General features: G+C 42.1%; 1 protein-coding gene across 1 annotated transcript in view; it reads left to right on the forward strand.

Moving 5' to 3' along the window:
• LOC138296372 (proepiregulin-like) overlaps nt 1-15,572 on the forward strand; it is a 203,679-nt gene that overhangs the window by 140,885 nt on the left and 47,222 nt on the right. Inside the window, exon 3 of the mRNA XM_069235448.1 lies at nt 8,809-8,932. Within this exon, the coding sequence (XP_069091549.1) occupies nt 8,809-8,932 (124 nt within the window). The remainder of the gene's footprint in view (nt 1-8,808; nt 8,933-15,572) is intronic.

Here is a 15,572-nt window from a genome sequence, read left to right on the forward strand (position 1 = left end):
TGATGTGCAGATGATAATTCTCAAGTATTGGATCTTTCATAGTTTCACATGCTTGAATCATTCCCTTTCATTTACGTGGGAGTCCCACTGTGCCTTCTAAAACAGTAGAAGCAGTATAAATAACTAACAACGACAAAACACATTGACTTCAACAGCTTATCTACATCATTTATAAAGAACCGAACTCCATCCAATCACGTAATAAATAGCTCCCTCTAGTTAACTACCTGCGGAGGCATCTTCCACCAAATGTTTTACAGCAGGTTGTGTGAAAGGGAGTCTCCCTGAGGTTTGCTCAGTTCCTTAGCTATTACCCTGAGTTTGGTCATCCAGTCACTTCTGCTGTTTCATTTATCAGAGTCTGCCATTACCATGCCAGAATCACAAAAAAGGCCTTTTTAGGCTCTGTGGGGCCTGTGGAAAGAAGAGACTACACTCTGAAGATCCTCACAAGGACTTCATTTACCGTCTTCATCCTGCCAACAAGGTAAAGACTATAAAAGCTGTCTGACTTTTTCATCTAAAACTCTCAAAGATAGTGGAGGCTTTTAATGTGATCATAAAAGCTGAAATCAAGACAAACATGTTATCTCTTATGAGTAAGACAGGTAGTATTATATTCCGTCACAGGAGAAAGAAAAGGTAGAGGTTGCACCAGGTGTCACCACAGGCACATAGAAAAGCAATGAAAAAAACTCACCACAAGTCTTCAAAAGGCACTTCTCACTGAGAGAAAAAGGAAAAAACCTCCTCAGAGGCCATACGTTCAGAGGGTACCACTCCCTCTTCACTCCTAACCTGACGTCTGGGGAAATCCTCCAAAGAGCCAGCCATGGTGAAATCTAAACTGGTGGTGAAGTTCTTGGCCACAACAAACCAATGTCAAAAACTGCTTCGATGGCAGTAACAATGACATCCACATCAACTATCACAGCCCTGTAAATGACAACCTAATCGTCGACTACAATGTCATCGACGACTGCCTTGCCAACACTGTAGACAACGATACGATCAGTGAAGACCTGATCAACAACACTGTTGACGGGACAATCAACAGCTAAAACACCATAGTCAACATTAAAACCATCAAAGAACCACCAGTTTTACACCTGATGCCTGACCTGATGATGACATCGTCAATTATACCATCGACAATACACAGGCCAATGCAAGAGTACATAGGCCAGAACATACTTCAGCAAGCAAGGTGTCCCCCTTGCCGCCAGGGCATCTATTGGATATAGAGGACTCAGATGATGATGACGGACCATTTGGTACAGTTCAAAGTCCCTCAGAACTTAATGTTAACTACCAAGAAGATGATGAAGGAGGCTATTATGAACACATCTTGAAAGACAGCAAAACATAGAGAAACCTAGACAATATGCGGAGCACTTTCAGCGTATCACTCCACCTCCACCTCAAGAGGGCATGGTTCAGGTTCCTGTGGTTGTAGTGCAAGCCCTTTCAGGGTATGTTACAGGACTATTACAAATGGTTTTCAGAACCCACAAGGTCAACCTCTCCTCTGAGTTCACAGCCTTCAATGCCAAGCTCACCCAATCCTATGCCACCTACCTGCAACTCCAAGAATGACCACGGTGTCTACTATTGCCATGCCATTTTGGGATGAAGATAGAGAGGAGTGTGGAATCCCAGATAACCAATCTGTGCCCAATGAATGGGATGATTATCTCATTCTGACGCCTTCGCCTTCTGGACCACAACCAGTGGACTAGATGATATCTGTGGTTTCCATGCCCTTATGGAGAGAGCGGCCAAATGTTTCCCGCTTCCTATAACAATCAAACTATTATACTGTTTTCTATATGATTTAAAGACTAAACAAGAAAGGCTGTAAGAGTAATTGCAATTGGTGATTACGTCTGGGAGGAAGGAGTACAAATAATGAAAAATCCTTCCGGTCCTGCCAAGGATCGACAGAAAATACAAAGGTCTTGAGGATTTGTCGGCATGTCTGGTTGGACACCCAAAACCAGACTCGGTCGTAACACAGGTAGCCCAGCATAGGTCAAAGAACCCTTCCACACCGATCTCAACCCCACCTGACAAAGAAGGGAGATACCTCAATAATATTGGGAAGAGATTCTGAACCACGTCAGCGACAACAGTCCCAGCGGCCAATTCGCTGGCAGTACTAGGCAGATGTGACTGACAGATGTGATCAGACATTGCCACATAAATTGCTCTTCTGCCGGAGGATAAAAGTATTGAAGACAAAAAGATCCTGCAGAAGGGGGAGAGATCTTCATCTGAAATTATAGACTGAGCTATGGATATAGCCTCAATAGGATTCCGGCAGCTTGCAGGATCAGCAGTCCTTAGACACCAAGGTTGGCTAAAGGTCACAACATTCGGACCTGAAGTACAATCCAAAGTATTGGACATGCTATGAGATGGGGATGCTCTGTTTGGCAAACATGTGGACGATGTTTGCAAACAGTAAAGGCAGACATTATTACCGTAAAGTCTTTGAGCACCTTACAGTTTCAGAAAATGCCTTTACAAGGGCACACTGAAGAGGCGTTTATTCATATCTAGGAGGATACCAGAGGTATCAGAGTTATCTGTCATTTCAGCAGCCCTTTAGACCATCTAACAAACAACATTAATCATATAGAACATTGCCAGCAGCAGCCTACTCCAAACAACACCAAGGAGAAAGCAGGCAGGTCAGATGAGAAACGCTGGCAGAAAACAGTAACAACTTTGTATTGCCGATTATGCCCCCTACAGAACACCATCCTGTGGGAGCCAAGATTTCAAAATGTTCTCCTCAATGGCGGAAAATAATGGGACAAATAGGTATTGGATCTCATAACATGTGGTCCCAATTTGAAATTCACCCAGATTCCACCCACCACTTCACCAAAACAAGTGCACCCACCTCACCTCAATCTACTTCAAAAGGAAGTGCTAGCCATGCTAAGCAAAGGTGCCATAAAGAAAGTCCTACATTCTCAAAAAGCAATGGCCTTCTATTCTCGTTTTTTCCTCATAAAGAAGAAATCATGGGAATAGCAACCCATTCTGGACCTCAGAAAATTGAAAAAAGTGTCTAAAAATGCAATCTTTTTATATGACAACCCTTCAAGACATCATACATCCTGGAGATTATGTGACAAGTCTAGATCTACAAGATGCCTATTTCCATATCCCTGTTTATCTAAAGCCTCACAAATGTCTCAGATTCACACTTGCTGGCACTCATCATCAATTCAAAGTTCTCCCTTTTGGGGTCAGGTCAGTTCCTTGGATTTTTAGAAACTTGTTAGCCCCAGTGGCAGCTCACTTAAGACAAAAAGGCCTCCAGGTATTTCCGTCCCTCGACAATTGGCTCATAAAAAGGCCATCTGCCCACCAAGCATCAAAGACTACAATGATCTTCAGACAGATGTTCCAATCCCCGGGCTTAACAGTCAGTTATCAAAAGTCTCTTTCATGTCCCTCCACAAGGATAACATTGTGGGCTAGATTTTTACTATGCATGGGGCAGATGTTTAAACTCTTAACTTCAACAAAAGAGTTTTTGCACAGCAGACATGCTGAACTCTCATATTTGAAGGCACTCTCACACGTGATAGTTGAAGAAAATTATGATTCAGTGAAATAAAATATTTGCCTGGCTGGGATCATTCAATTTCAGACCAGTTTATGGATCGAGCGAATTACAGTGTGGTCGAGTAGATTATCCAACTCATGTGCCCTGCAGGTCTAGTAATATTTATATGATTTTTTAAGGCCTGCCTAAAGGCCATCATTGAGTAATCAGCCTGACTGAAATGTGTACAGAAAACATTCTTATTTCTTATGCTTCTGGTCACATTTTTGCAAACGTAGAGGTGGATTCATCAAATCTTGGTGATTCTTTAACTTCCTCTTCTACACAAGTTTTTTTCTTCAACTAAAATATGATTATAAACACTAGTTAACTTCCACATTTGCACATTAGGATAAAGACTGATTAGATTGAGCTTCTAATGGTCCATATTTGAAAGGACACGGTTCTCAAAATTATAGAATATTCCCAGCTCTGTGCGTAGTATATTTACATCTAGTGGTGGTATAAGTTAGAGCCGTCAAAGGTTTCCAAAAATTCTCTGGAATATGTAGGGAAAACTATGCAAGTCATTGATTTTTATATGTGCTCAAGGTGTTCAGTGCACACTCCAGAGAACTGTCAACCTGGCAATCAATTTTCCCTGTAGAGAACCCAATTTTATCCATGGGGAATATTAACCACTGTACTTCTAAAAGTATATGGGTATTCCAGTCCTATTTCCGCAATGGAAATAAGTATTTTTTCAGAAGTAGCTCTCCAGAGTGGGAACAACAATGCAGGATGTTTGTAAACACCCACAAGTTTACGAGTGGGTGCTCCACAATTTTTTAAACGCCACTTCCCTGTAACCTCTTCATACCGCAACTATCCATTCACCTTGTGGACCAATAAACTGGCTATAAAAGCTTTCTGCCATATTGAGTTCAAACTGTGGACTTGCATCACTACAGCCTAGTTATGTAAATCGGGATCTCTGAAAGTACCAATGTAACTTTTTCAGAACCAAGTTCAGTACAGACAGCAAAGTATGCAAATACTTTCTTTTGCTTACGCTAATTAGGCAAATGATGCACTGGTAACACTTCAGAGGTCACACACTGTTTATACTGCTGGAGCGAGATCTTTAGCATCATTGTGCATGATGAATCCATGTTGCTATTTTAATACTTTTGTGTTTGATTTGGTGCAAACAGCAATATTGAAAGCCTAGTGCGCATGTATAAAACTCGACTACCCCGAGATTTTTTTTTTTTGGGTCTCACCTACTAGACAGCACATGGCCTGTCTTTTGCGAAACATACTGCTAGCTTGCAATGGGCTTAGAAACCACCTGTTGCTTTACAATTTTCTGGGTTTGTCACTCATTTGCCAGCTTCGCACTCAGCAGCTTGTGTGAACTTTCCTCCTGTTTGCCTTTCACCTGGAAAACGGACACATTACTTGTACCCTTCCACTGCTTATGTTTTATGCATTATTTTTTCTTTTTGTTTACTAAATCCATGAGCAGCCATGTGCTTTCTAAATATCTCCTGTGTGTGTTTTTTAATGCTTTATTGCATAATTACTTAACATCATTGCAACCGTACAAGAGGAGACGTTTAAAACACCATAAAACAATTAATACATTCTTGATTTCTTTGTGGTTTTTAGTCCAGTTAAGCCCTGTTCACGTGTTAATCGTCTTGAGATGTATTGTCTTACTGGAACACTGAGTTACTGACTGTTAAATTAGACTTTTCTCAAAGTGAATCCATGTAAAAAACATCAGAAAGTGTTTTCTTTTGTTTTTTAACTGATAAAATTTAAATAGTTCAGTCCACAGGTGGAGTATGCTGAGGGCCGTTGATGAGAATGCTGCAGCCATTACTCCTAAGCCTGGAGCTGACATTGTTAATTTCCTATGCCAGTTGAGGGCTTGTATTCTTGTTTTTTGTGGCATGTTTTAAGGAATGTTCTGTTTATAAAATACATTTTGCAAAACAGGCCATGTGTTGCGGAGTCAGTCCTTTCAGACTAAACAGGATAGCCTGCCGGCATGTTCTGATACCACTGGCGTTGAAAATGTTTTTCAGATACAGCTTTCTCCACGGTAGTAGAGCAGGGCAAATACAAAGGATGTGTATTAGGTCTTCATGGTGATGTGCGCAAAGTATGCATCGTCTGTTGTTTGTGGGTCTAAACCATTTTGGTTCGGCCTCCAATGCAGGTAGTAGGCTGAGTCTGGCATGTAGCACCTTTATTTTTAGTGACTTTTTAATATTTCTGCCATGTAAGGTTTTGCTGTTAGAGCCTTATATGTGTTAATTGTCATCCAAGAGTGTGATTGATTTCTGAACTTATCTTTGTCCTTGCTCCAGGAGAGCATCTTGATTTGTTTGTTTAGAAGTTGCTTGAAATTGTTATGGGGTAAAGATTTTTGCCATAGCTCCTCTGCCTGCAGATGCTTTATGGCAAAAGCGATTCTCTTTAGCCATGGACTTGGAACTTCCACCTGGTTTGTGTTGATGTCCTCCCAAATCAGTGCCTTTAGTGTGTTTGGTTGGGCCTGTCTTAGCATGGATGCATATTTGAGCAATGCCCCGTCTTGGACTAATTTTTGATCTTGTAATCCGAATTCCAACCTAATCTGAGCTGGAGAGGAGCTGTGTGGAAGGCGGAAGAGAAGGTGAAAGACATTGATTTGTGCAATGTTCATGAAGTCGTTCAGTTTGCTTGGATATATTTCTGAACCGTATGTTAGGGCTGGCAGGAATTTCGCTTTTATCACTGTAAGTAGTGGAGACAAGATTGGGGTTTGTAGTTTTGAGGCCAGGCCTAGGCTGGTGCAAATAGAGATGCCAACCTCGCTTTCAGGGTGTTTCGGTCAGGTGATGCAACCAGCACTCCTGTAGCCAGGCACCAAGGTATTTATAGCTTCTGCTTCTTTCCACAGATGGATTCCCACAGAACCATTTTTGGTTCTTAATTATCCATTTTTCAAAGATGATTACCTTGGTTTTCTCCGTGTTTACCACCAGCTCATTAGTCGTGCTATATTGATTGAAGGTGTTTAGTACTTTTTGGAGTCCTGTACCTGAGAGATTCAGTAAGACAATGTCATCTGCATATAGTAATGCTGTTAGGGGATGGTTGCTCAGTTTGGGGGGATGAGAGCTAGTGGTTTTTAGTTGTGTGCACAGATCTGCCAGGTCAAGGTTGAAAAGCATTGGGGCCAGAACACAGCCCGACTTAACACCTCTGTCTATCTTAATTCTGGCTGACACTCTTCCATTATTTCCAACTTTCACCCTTGCCAAATTTTCTGAGTACAGAAGCTGTATTCCTTTTAGCAGCTCTGGCAGAATTTTAAAGTTTGCTTGTTTCCCCCACAGCTTGTTCCACTCCACTGAATCAAAGGCTTTGGACAAGTCCACGAAAAGTGTGTAAAGGGCCATTTTTTTTATTTGTATATTTTTCTGCGAGCATGGCTAGCGTTATCAGGTTGTCCTAGGTGCTTGCCGAGGGCTGGAAGCTGGTTTGATTCAGAGGTATTAGATTGAATTTGCTAGCCCATTCTTTGAGATCCTCGAGCAGGAGACCCGCAAATATTTTTGTGTCCATGTCAAGCAGTGATATTAGTCGATAGCTGTTATGGGTTTCCATAGGGGCCCTTCTTGTAGATTGGGTGGAAAATTACCCCTTTCCAGGAATCCATAATTTTGTTTTCCATGCTTCTGAAATTGAAGAGGTTGCAGAGCAGGCCAGTCCAAAGGACAGGGTTGTGTTTTAGTATTCCTGCTGGGAGACCATTTGGCCCAGGATCCCCACTCTGTCTGCAGCGTCATAGTTGTCCCTTGGCGTTTTGTATTTCGAATAATAATATCTTTGCCTCACTGCTTGCGGTGGGATATGGCATCTCTGTGTTAGGGCTGCTGTAGAGGTTGGAGATGTGTCCAATCCACTTTCTCTCTGGAACAACATTACTTTGGATCCCTGTTGTCCTGCGCTCCAGCTGATTGACAATAGACCACAGTGATCAACTGGTCTTTTCTTTAGTGGCTTCCACAATTCTGATCCATTCCTGACCTTTGGGAGCCTACTTTGCTTCAAATATTGCCTTCTTGTATTCCTTTCTTAGTTCATGAAAGGTGCTCTGGTAGCTGATATCTGGTAGTTGATTCTTTAGGAATCTGGCGATTTTGTTAAGCTGTTGTCTTTGTTGCCTTACTGTCTGCGTGAACCAACCTTTTCTGCTCAGTAGTGGGCCAGCCTTGAATGGTTTATTAGGCTCCAGCTGGTTCCTTAATGATGTTAATGTGGCCACCCATTTTGAAATTTTGTCAACTGTTCCGTTTGATCCGACGTTAAGTTGGCTTTCCATACTTCATATTCCTCCATGCACTTGTTGGACCATCTTATGCGATAAAGGTGACTTCCTGCGTCTTGTTCATCTATCCTCTGTAGTGGAGCAGCAAGAATGTTACTGTTTGCTATTTTCATTGTTTGTGGGTGATGGTCACTTTCGCATCTCATCTCTATCCTGAAGTCTTGGAAGTGCTTGAAGATGTCCGTTGAGACAAAAGTGTAGTCTAGGGTGGAAGCAGACCTGTGTGTGCTTTTCACCCAAAGCCATGGTGTGTGTTCCTCTCCGTCAACCATTGGCTTCTGCCCACCAACCATCTTGTGGCCCCCCTCACCATGCCCTCCATATTGCTTCTACCCGCACCAGTGCCTTTTGTGTTGCTTACATCCCCCATCAGTGCCCTTTGTGTTGCTTCCTCCCACCTCTCCTTCCGTGTTGCTTCTGCCACCCATTTGATGCAGTCGCCTGTGTTGCTGTGCCCACCCGCTTTAAAAAAACATTTTGACAATTTTTTCCTTTTTAGTTACTGACCCAACTTGAATTGTAAACTAAAAAGAAAAAAAAGCAGCTGCATAATTTTGTGGGTAAGTGTATACATGATTTGTGCACCTACAAAATGACTCAGCTGACCATGTCAAAAGCTTTTTACTTTTTCCATACTTTAGCCAAGCTGCACAGCATTGCATTACAATGCTGTGCAGCTTGGCTAAAAATCATTGGCAAAGCCAGTAGGTCCCAAAAGCCAAAACTATTGGCTTGCCAATGTTTGTTTTTTGTGCTGGCAGAACATGCCTGCTTTTCTACGTGAAAGTGGGAGTGTTACAATTGTCAATATGTTAAACAAATTTCTTGCAACCAAACAATATGTTTTTCTATTTTGCAGTTCGTAAGGAAGGTACTGCCCGTGCGGCTAAAGTAAGAACAATCGACTGTGAAGAGGATAAAAAATACTTCTGTTTTCGTGGACGATGCCAGTTTATTTTGGAGCTGAATGAATTTCACTGCAGGTAAAGGGGAATACATTGGGTGGTTTAAGTTACATGAACACCAAGCAGTGGAACAAATTATGGAAATACCTTCATTTTTTCAGGAGTACATACACCATTTAAGTTGCTTTCCCATATTAATTTTAAGAGATATCTTAAGCTTGTCTGTCCGTTTTGATCAGTAGAAGATCCTATATTTATTGTCTATAATAAACCATGATGTAAGAATTTTTATTTCTTTTCTACTGTATTTGACATTCAATCCAGACCAAATTACAGGTTTGAGGGCGTCCGTAATGCAGAAGCTAAAACAAAATAAATATGTTTCCACGCACATTTTCCTTGTGCTTGTGGAATCGGTGTTGCATGTTGAATTGGACTTGGTAGTTCTAGGTTGTTTACGATTTCCCTGTTTCTGTGCCTGGTAACTCGTGGTGCATGCTAGATGAGATGGGAGATACCAGACAGAATAGTTAACTCCTGACTCGTCATCTCCCATCTAATAAGCTGAACGCCATAAAGGGCTCCTGAGAGTTAAATACGGCATAGATAGGAACCTTGCAGGCCCAAAAGCCACTAAAGCCACAGATGACTAGAGTCCAGATGTATGATGGTCAAGAATACCATTTTGCAAACTGGTGAAGTTATCCAAATCGCAATTTAGGAATTGGTATTCTTTATGTGTCATCGGGACATTTCCTCAATTTGCCAATCAGCATGATTTTCAGTTGCAATTCAGCAGTTTGGTATTCAATCATGTTCGGCAAATAGTGAAGCAAGTGTCTTTCATACATTCCAAAATGCCTTTTTACAGTTGCACGATTTGGTGATTCAGACTAGTAAATTCAAAAGGCCTGAGTACATCTGACTCTAGAAATCCAAAGGAACTAATTGAAACAGCAATTTATGCAACAAGTTGTGGGGTAGCACCCAATGCTGACATTATTTACCATGTTCTTCTACTTTACTGGTGGAAACACCTTTTTCAATGGCAAGTGCTTGTATACATTTTATGCCTAAAGGTTAATACATTTTTATTATATGCAGTATATAAAAACAAACAAATTATCTGGATTTTTGTACCTTAAACTTATAAGTGCCAGTGTTGGCTGATGGCCGACACCCTCAGTACCTCTACAGTGCATATGTTTGCCATTGTTTTTTCAGGCTTCGCGAGCTGTCTGATCCTTTTTCTTTTATACTACAATGACAATCAATGCGCAGGGCACCCTGACACGATTGCAGTAAAAATTTAAGTAAAACAAACCAATTGGCTTGTTTTACTTTCACTGAACCAGTGCTTGGGGGACTATCTCTGCCCCCAAGCATTGATTCTAATGGGAGAGGTATTGTTAAAAAGGGGAGAATCTCCCCTTTACAAGGGTACCTCTTTCCAGTGTATCCCTGCTGTGGGATCACCACAAAAGAGCGATCCCAAGCAGGGATCCACTCACTAGCAACCAGGGGTGGGGGAGCGGCACCTAGGGCAAGGGTTTGTGCTCCCCCTGGGCCAATAGCTTAATTTCAGCCTTTCTGCGTGAGGGCAGATAGGGGCAGCTGCCCCTCATGTGTCCCCCCCAGGGGGGAGGGCAGAAAGCCCACTAGGCACAAGGAATTCATTTTTAAAATAAAAATAGAGGAGTATGGGCCGCCCAAAATGCCCTCACTCCTAAGAAAAGTGATAACAGTTTTTCTGCCTGCCCTGGGAGGCAGATGGGGGCAATTGACCCCGATCTACCTTCTGGGGGCAAGAAAGCTCACAAGGCACCCAGGATTTATTTTTTAAATACAAATAGAGGGGTTGGGGCTGCCTAGAATGGCCATGGCCATGCCCGACCCCTAATAAAAGGGGAAACATTCTTTCTGCTCCCAGCTAGGGGGTATATGGGGGCAATTGTCTCTGATCTGCCCCCCGGGTGCAGAAAGCCCACTAGGCACCAGGGATTTCTTTTTTAAATAAAAACTGATGACTGGGAGCTGTCCAGAATGGGCATGGCCATGCCCCCACCCCTAATAAAAGACAAAACAGCCTGTCTGCACCTCTGGAAGGCAGATGGGGCCAATTACTCTCGATCTCTCGCCCAAGTAAGGACAGAAAACCCACTAGATACTAGGGAATATATATATTTTTTTAAATATGTGGGCCGCCTACATGGGCATGGCCATGACCCCATCCCAAATAAAGGAAGCAATAGTATTTATGCCTTTCGGGGGCAGATTGTGGTAATTTCCCCTGTAGTAATTTCCTCTGATCTGCCTCCAGGGGAGGCAGAAACCTCATGGCAGCAATGTATATTTTTAAATACTAATCATCGGGCCCCACTCTCACCCCAAAAACCTCAACTGTCTTTCTGCTACCCTGCAGATTAAAGCATCCCATCCCAATGGCGATTAAGAGGGCATTTGATTCTTTTGGGTGTTGTTTTCACATATGGGCCAGGAGAATTTGACTATTTCCCAATATCGTCCCATTTGGAGTGGTGAACAGCTGCACTTTTTGGGTAGGCTGCCACCTAGAGAAACCTACAATACCCAATCAGTTCTGAAAACTAGACATCTGGGTGGTGTGGTTTACATGCATCCCACGCCATTATCTTACCCACAATGCCCTGCAAACCTCAAACCTTGACTAAAAAACACATTTCCCCACATTTCTGTGAGTAAAACTTCTGGAATCTGCAGCGAGCCACAGTTCTCCTTCCACACAACATTCCCCCAAGTCTACAAATAAAAACGGAATATCACTTGTGTGGGTAGGCCAAGAAAATTTGACACAAAAGGTCCTAAAGTGCTACGTGAAGCGATAAGCACTAGGGGTAGCTGTGGTATTTTGGGCCATGTTCGGCTTGAACCCATGGAAACCTACCAATCACAAGCATGTTTGAAAAGTAGACAGCTAGGGAATTCCAGGACAGTGTGCCTTGTGTGAATGCCTTGAAGGGTTTTTTTTACCCACAATGGCCTGGAAACCTCAAGCTTTGTCTGAAATCACACATTTTCTTCACATTTCTTTAAAGGAAACATTTGGAACTCACAGGAATCCACAAAAGTTTTACAACCCAGGATTGCCCCACTTGTGCCGATTAAAATGCTGTGAAATGTGTGTGGTTGGATCTAGTGCCAGCAACAAGAACGGATCAAACTGAGGTTAGTGGGAGTCCCCAGCCATGGGCTCCTATTGACCTTGGTTTGATCCATTCCTGTCACTGGCTCTAGGCCCAGCCACTGAATTGGAGCAGCATTTTTATCGGCACAAGTAGGGTGATGCAGGGTGGTAGGAATTTTATGGATTCCTGTGTGTTGCGGAAGTTTCCATCACAGAAATGTAAGGAGAATGTGTGATCTCAGGTAAAGTTTGAGGTTTGCAGGGCATTGTGGTTAAAAAAACCTCATGGGATTCATGTAAGTCATCCATCCTGGATTCCGCTAAGTGTCTAATTTTTTTAGAAATGTGTACCTTTGCTGGTTTCCCTAGGTGCTGGCTGAGCTAGGGCCCAAAATCCACAGCTACCCACTTTCCGAAAAACAGTCCATTTTGAGTGGAAAGATGTGATGTATCCATGTTGCATTTTGGCCCACTTCCGATCGTGGGTACTATGCCTATCCAAAAGAAGTGAGGTATCATATTTATCTGAAGACTTAGGGGAATGCTGGGTGGAAGGAAGTTTGTGGCTCCCCTCAGAATCCACAATTTTTAATCACAGGAATATAAGGAAAATATGTTTTTAGTAAAAGTTTGAGGTTTGCAAGGGATTCTGGGAAAACCAACCAGGCGAGAGCTACACAATTCACCACTTTCTGGACTTACCTAGATATTTCATTTTTTTTAAATGTACAGATTTGATAGGTTTCTCTAAATGCTGCCTGAGCTAGGGTCAAAAATCCACAGCCACCTACTTTGCAAAAGAAGGGTCAGTTTTGAGTGTGATGTGATGCATCCATGTTACGTTTTGGACCACTTCCTGTCATGGGCACTGCTCCTACCCACACAAGTGAGGTACAAAATGTATTGGAAGCCTTAGGGGAATGATAGGTGGAAGGAAGTTTGTGGCTCCCCACATATCCCAGAACCTTCTATCCCAGAAATGTGAGGAAAATACATTTTTTAGTCAAAATTTGAGGTTTACAAGCGATTCTGGGAAAAAGAACCTGGTAAGAGCCACGCAAGCCACTCCATCCTAGACCCCCCAGGGTGTTTAGTTTAAAAAAATGTACAGGTCTGCTATGTTTCAATAGGTGCTGGCTTAGCTATGGCTCAAAATCCACAGCTACATACTTTGCAAAAAATAGTCCGTTTTGAGTGGAAAAATGTGATGTATCCATGTTGAGGTTTTGGGCTGTTTCCTGTGGCAACCACTAGGTCTGCCCTCACAAGTGAGGTACCGTTTTTATCAGAAGTCATGTGGGAGCATAGAATAGAAGGATATTTGTTATTACCAATTGGAGTTTACTGCATCTGTGTCTTCTAAGTGTAAGCCAGTATTGAAGAAAGAAGACATTATGAAAAATACCCTCTAAATCATATGCTTCTACAGGTACCCACAAATTCAGAGATGTACAAAAAAACACTGTTCAAAATTGCATATCTTGTGTCCATTTCAGAAATGCATAGGTTACCTTAATCAATACCTATTTTTCAATGTATGTATTTCAACATATGAATTGGTCTATACTCCGTACACAATTAAAAAACATTTTACAGTGAAGATCAGTTGTTGACTCTGGATAACTCGGGTTCTTGGAGAACCTACAAACCCTTTATATCCCTACAACCAAAAGAGTCTAGCAAATATAATGGACAAAACTTTCTGCCATCTTGACAAAAAGTTACAGTTGAAAACATTGTCACAAAGTGCTGTTTTTTTCCTACTCGTTTTCAATATTTATTTAAACACCTAAGATCTGATTTAGATATTGGTGGACGAGTTACTCCATCACAATGGTGACGGATATCCCACCCGCCAATATCTAAATCCCATAGGATATAATGAGATTCAGATATTGGTGGACGCAATATCCATCCCCATTGTGAGGGAGTAACTTGTCTGCCAATATCTAAGTCAGGCCTTTAGTTTCTTGAGGGATTAATGCATATGACCCCTTGCTGACTTATGAAATGTGTCCACTTATAGCAGCTTTCCTGGATCACCCAGGGGTTTCACACTGGCTTCCACCACAAACTGGTAGTAGCGTGAAAACACAAAAAATAGGAAAAATGGACTACCTCTTTAAAAAATGCCAAAACTGTGGTAAAAAATGTTTTCTTTTATTCAGCTCTACTTGTTCCTGAAAGCTGGGAAGATGGTGACTTTAGCATAGCAAACCGGTCTTTGATGCCATTTTTATGAAAAAAACAGACTCTTTTATCCAGAGCACTTTTTTCCTATTTTTCCCCCAAAACTCAAAATATAGCTACATTTTGTTTATTTCCTCAGTCCCCTCCAGGGGAATCCACAAACCCAGGGTACCTTTAGAATCCCCAATATGTTGATAAAAAGAACATTAATTTGCCTTATATGAACAAAAGGTTATAGAGGCCTAAGCATGATCTACCCCAAATAGCCAAAAAAGCACTCAGCACTGGGAGTGAAGAGTGACTCCCGGCAGTTAAGGGGTTGACAGTGGTCAGTGAACTGATAAATACGAGTAACTTAAAACAATTGCTGTGATGATTGGTAAAATTACACACTTGGACTTACCTTGTGTTCAGTAGAAACAGTTATAGTCCCTTTGTCACCAATGAATCAAAATGATTACACTAAAGAAATAAACAACTTTTAAAAAAGAAGCACGAAGGGAAAGCTGGTCAGTAAACCCAAACATGCAAACAATTTAGAAGGGGAAAGAGGAAGAGTTAAATAAAATGATCAGACGTATGTATTTCTCCCATCAACTTCCATTGAGGCCTGAATCAGTTTATTGGCATGTGCTGCTGCAGGATCATATATCAAACTGCAAATATATGTTGTTTTCCCTACTTTTCAAGAACAAAGAGAAAATCCTATGGCAGGCAAAGAAAGTTTAACAAACATGTGCTTTGGCCTGCAGAAGCAGATGACTTGCAGTGCATACTTCAAGTCACACTAAATCAGTCCCTGTCGGCAGAAGCATACAGAGGAATTGGGTTTTCGCATGCAGTAATTGGAAGGCTGGAGACTAGCTTTGAAATCGGTAGTCTCTGCATGAATCAGGAGGGTTTGCATGTATGAGTAAACCACGCAGATGGGAGCACAAGAACTTTCTTCCAAATGTAGACGTTTTGTCTCGGGGGAGACACCCACAAGCTGGCATTATTTTGCATCCTGGGACACAGGTCACAGCATGAATGGGCCAAATTACTTCACTTCCACAGAAAGGCAGTACTAAAGCCAGCTAGCTGGCAGTGCCTTCAATCCAGTAGAAAGAGGAAATGATTGCGTCACTCACAGGCTGAGCTCTGGCGGAAGAGGACCTCCTTTGGTCTTTTAATACAATAAGCTTTCCTCCCTGCAGCAGTGTATAACTCTGACAGGGAGGATGATTCAGTAGGCAGTCGGATCAGTGTCTGCAGGAGGGCCTTGAATTGAGTGAGGAGGGGCTTTGACCTGTCAAATGCTGGCTTGTTACAGTGGCCTTGTGGCAAATGAAAGGAAGCTGCAGGGCACGCTTCAATAATTCTCTG

Source organism: Pleurodeles waltl, chromosome 1_2 (genome assembly GCF_031143425.1).
Source record: "Pleurodeles waltl isolate 20211129_DDA chromosome 1_2, aPleWal1.hap1.20221129, whole genome shotgun sequence".
Classification (NCBI taxonomy): domain Eukaryota; kingdom Metazoa; phylum Chordata; class Amphibia; order Caudata; family Salamandridae; genus Pleurodeles; species Pleurodeles waltl.